The sequence below is a fragment of the Nanorana parkeri genome, unplaced genomic scaffold (genome assembly GCF_000935625.1).
Source record: "Nanorana parkeri isolate BGI_ZX_2015 unplaced genomic scaffold, ASM93562v1 scaffold1431, whole genome shotgun sequence".
In the NCBI taxonomy this organism is placed as follows: Eukaryota; Metazoa; Chordata; class Amphibia; order Anura; family Dicroglossidae; genus Nanorana; species Nanorana parkeri.
This window is the reverse complement of record NW_017307699.1, coordinates 393,584-398,201: the sequence shown is the minus strand read 5'-3', so window position 1 is coordinate 398,201 and position 4,618 is coordinate 393,584. Positions and strand designations below refer to the sequence as shown.

Below are 4,618 nucleotides of genomic sequence, written 5' to 3'. Positions count from 1 at the left end.
TTACTTTACTTTTAGGGGCTTTGGGGAAATATTGGGGGTCCCTTTTAAAATAGAAAAAGTCCTCAATCTTTTTCTGTATCCCCTGTTATCAATGAACAGGAATCCTCTATACTGAGTGTTCTTGTTCATTCATAACATGAGGACATGGTATGTTTACTATAACTACAACTATGAATGAACAGGAGGGGCTGCAGATCACTCCCATTAATTCATATATACACATACCATGTCCTCAATTATCTACAAACACTCAGCGATCACTGAACGCTGAGTGTTTGTACTGCTCTCCTCTCTGACACGCTGTCACAGAAGGCTGAGCGAGCGGTGTAGGAAGGAGAGCTCAGCCTCCTGTGACAGCACGGCCTGTCTCCACACACACACCGCTTTGCCGGACTGTCATAGGAGGCTGAGCGGTGTGGGGGGAGACGCCGGCCGCTCACAGCGATCTCCTCCCGCAGCACTTGTCCGGCTATCACAATTTCTCTCCTTCCCGCTGGGACACAGAGCAGCGCCCAGCGGGGAGGAAAGAAAGAATGGATGCACCACTGTATCGGCAGGAAAATGGCACTTTCTGCATTTTGCCAAAAGTGCATTTTCGGCCGATATGTTTGGCCAGACGATATATCGGTGCATCCCTAGTTGATAGAGGACTCAACTTTATTCCTTAACCACTTCCCGGCCGTTATAAAAAAACGGCCAGCCAGGAGCTCTCTAGAGCCACGCCTCTTTGCATGCGCCGCTGGGAGCGAGCGATAAATGGCCAATATTTGAAAACAGGCAGCGATGCCTGTTAATATACAAGCGATCCGCCGGCTATAGAGCCAGTGGATCGCTTATATGAGGTCCCGGGATTTGCGCACCCCCCTCCACGGCTCCCCCCTCCCGCTGGTCCCGGGCTCCACTTTGCCCAGTGCGAGCCCGGAAACCAGCATACTGCCTCTGTCACAGGGGATCAGAGGGAGGTCGGTACACGACCTCCCTCCTGTCCCCTCTCCGCTGTCAGAATGCGAAACTGATGTTTATTACATCACTTCCACATTATTGTGTCACTCTCCAGCTTCAGATGCTGGAGAGAAGCTGATGAAGCAGATCTCTGCTTCATCAGCTTCTTTAGGGGGGTCCTAGGTGACAGGGGTCTTGGAGACCCCTGATGTCTCCATAAAGAGGACCTGTCACATCTTTTGCTGTCACATAAGGGGGTTTTCTTAGCCCCCTATGTGATAGCAATAAAGTTAAGTGGAAAAAAAAAATGTAAGTTTCCCCCCCAAAAATGTAAAGTTACAAATAAAAAAGAATTAAAATTAGTTTTTTTAAAATTAAAAGTCCCCTCCCCATACATACACACATGCAAAGAGGCGTCGGGTGCGCATACGTGCGAAAAAGACGATTTCCCCCATTACGCCACACATGTTCCATATCGTCGCGAACGTCACAGTGGGAGCAATAATTTTAGGGCCATCAATCACCGATAACACTAAACTGATGAGCTTGTAAAAGCTTTTAAAGCGTTGCCTATGGTCAATTTTGGGTATGGTAGTTTTTTTGCGATTTTGCGGGTGTGCGCAATTTTAAAGCATTACATGTTTGGTGTCTATTTACCCGACGTGACCCTGACTTTTATGTTTTACCAAAAATATGGGTAATAATCATTGTTTCCTAATATAATGGGGAAAAAACTTTATTCCCCCAAAATTTTCAATAATTTTTCCTTAATATAGTAAAAAATAAAAACCCCAGTGGTGATTAAACACCACCAAAAGAAAGCTCTATGTGTCCCCAAAAAATGGTATAAAATGAATTTCAGTACAGCGTTGCATGACGGAATAAACGTCAATCAAAGTACCGCAGCGCTGAATACTGAAAAATGGTTTGGCCAGGAAGGGGGGGTCTAAACACTTGGTCTTGAAGTGGTTAATAGTAATGTTGGGTATACACATGTTTTCTTCATTCAACCTGTGGCCTGAACAAAGAAAATATCACTGATTCCTCCATCAATGCTTGGGAGCCCTGTGCAGCTGAGAATTTTCTGACATGTTCCTTTGATCAGCTGATTGAGGGATGCCGGACGAAAGGGTGCTGACCTCGGCACCCATGCATCCAATTTTGTTTTGTTCATCAAGAATAATAGTCTTGTGTATAGCCTACTTAAGTTGTATCATCCCCTTGCTGTGTAAATCCCAGGATGGGATAAACAAAAATACAAATCCATTGGCAGGTAGACCGGTTCCCTTTTTGTATTTCCTCTCTGTATTTAGAGGTTTGCCTGCAGTTCAGCTTTAATACTATTTATAAATGTACAAGTCTGGTTTATTACACAGGTTTTGTTTTGGACTTTTTTGGTGTTTTTTTTTTAGCATGCACCGTATAGATAACAAAAAACAGAGAACTGTGCATTTTTTTTAAATGTCTATTCCTTTATATTACTTTTACCATCCAAGGGAAATGCGATGAATATTATTGTAGAATAAGCACATGGAGAGACAGCTGTGTGATCACTACCTATTAGCTAATGTGTTCTCTTTTTTGCAGTGGTATCCCCAACAGGTTCCCGTCCTCCAAGCCGGAACCGTAACAATGAGATGCCTGGGGATGAAGAGCTGGGGTTTGAGGCAGCTGTTGCTGCACTAGGTACGTGTATTATGAATACATATCAGCCATTCACATTTTGTTTAACTCCTTATTTAATTAGGTGATAATTATTTAAACTAACAAAACTTTAAAATGAGCTGGAGCTGATAAATATTAGATGGATTTCACACAACGTTATAACAGATGTGAATAGCGGCGAGAATGAGCTTATTTGTTGTAAAAGATGCCCCACTTACGCGTACATTTGAATCTTTTTTTTGTAACGGTTCTTTACTCTACTTTCTCTCCTGTCTTAGGGCCCATTCACACTGGATCTGTTGCTTTACGATCTGTTTATAACGGATGGCAACGCAAGGGCAACGAAAAATGAATGGCTGTGAATGGGACATCGGTGCATTGGATTGCATTACCATCTGTTGCACTGAAAAAAAAGAGAGCATGCACTACTTTTTTTTACAGAGCAATGCAACACACTGCGGCAGAAACGAATGCCAACACAATGCACTATAGACTTTACAGTGAAGTATGTCCAATCTGGACATGTTTCTTCACATAAAGCTTGTGCAAAAAAATTTAATAAATAGGAAAAGCAAAAACAATGCGATGGAAGGCAATGGAATTGGAAGTTACAATAGCAGGTCAACAGACCCTCCGTGGATGTGTGAGTGCCTTCCTATTTTGGTGTGAATAGGGTCTTAGTCTGCTGCTGCAAAACACACATGTATGAACCCTTCATTTGATGGCTTCATATATCATACTGCCTCTCGGCTCTGAATTCAATTAAAATGACTAGTGTCATCCTGTTGTCTGCATAAGGTGGCTAAAGAACTGCTGATCCTTGTCTACGGTCATCTAATGCAGGCACCTCCAGTCAATCTCAGTGTTGGAGGGTGTAGTGGTCAACAGGATGGGTCTCTGATTGAAAACCTAATATAAGACTGCCTTGGGGATCAACACATAGAAATGTATGTTCAAGGGCAGTACAGACTTGTACTGTATATACTTGGACTTCTCTGTGGGAAAAATTATGACCAATTCTTGCATTTATATATATTTCCATACGAGCAAGAAAAAAGGGGAGATCCTGAAAAAAAAACCAGTAATACATCCATTTTTCATAAATCATAACTTTCCAAACCCAGCCCCATGCTAAATCATTTTATGTAATTTGGTATAATATGGAATATTTTTGTGGGGTTACACTGCAGCTTCAGACCCGTTCACAGCTCTGACTGTATAAAACGTGGAAAACCCAGCAGTGGTCACGTGACAAAAGAAAAAAGGACTTTATGCCTTTAAAAAAAATAAATGTAAAATGCCCACATAGAAATAACTTATTCGTTAGTTAGAGAAAAGGATTCTTTACATCTGCTTTAATAATAATATTTTGACGTTTTATTAGTAAGATACTCACCACCTGTTATATTTAATTGTGTCTAGGGCTAGGGACCCCTGCTTTAAAATCTTGTGGCTATGCCTGCTATGGTAAACTTATTATGCTGGTACATAAATGCTGATGCAAAGAAAAGCTGTTGCTCTAGCATTGAATGATTTTTAAAAAATGTTTGTGATGTGCTTGTTATTTAAAATCGAGTGGTCGCTATGGACAGCAGCTCTATGATTCCTTGCTGCTACTGCTTTTTGACGTGATCCCTCATGTAATCCTGCTTCCCAGGCTTTTGAATTGTTGGATGGATGTTAATTTCCTCGCCATGCTAAAACTATGATACAGATGGCTGCACTTGAAGTGTGACATGCACAGCTGCATTATATTTGATTTATGTACCAAATGTAACATGTTGTCTTGGCATCCATTCAGTAGTGTGTTTATGTCTAGCATGGCTAATAAATTAGGCTGATGCAGAATTGATTTAAAACATAAATAGTTAAGACATGGCTATTAGTAGTTTCATGAAGCAACAGCCGATTTGTTGCCTTACCAGTCAGGAATGTATGTGTCTCCTCTCTTAATTTGTTATGATAATGCAGACCCCCGCCCCCCCCCCCCCCCCCCCCACACCCCCCTCTC

The 4,618-nt window shown here is 41.9% G+C and overlaps 1 protein-coding gene across 1 annotated transcript in view; it reads left to right on the top strand.

Moving 5' to 3' along the window:
- Positions 1–4,618, top strand: part of ZSWIM8 (zinc finger SWIM-type containing 8) — a 59,541-nt gene that overhangs the window by 26,826 nt on the left and 28,097 nt on the right. Inside the window, exon 12 of the mRNA XM_018569945.1 lies at positions 2,530–2,628. Within this exon, the coding sequence (XP_018425447.1) occupies positions 2,530–2,628 (99 nt within the window). The remainder of the gene's footprint in view (positions 1–2,529; positions 2,629–4,618) is intronic.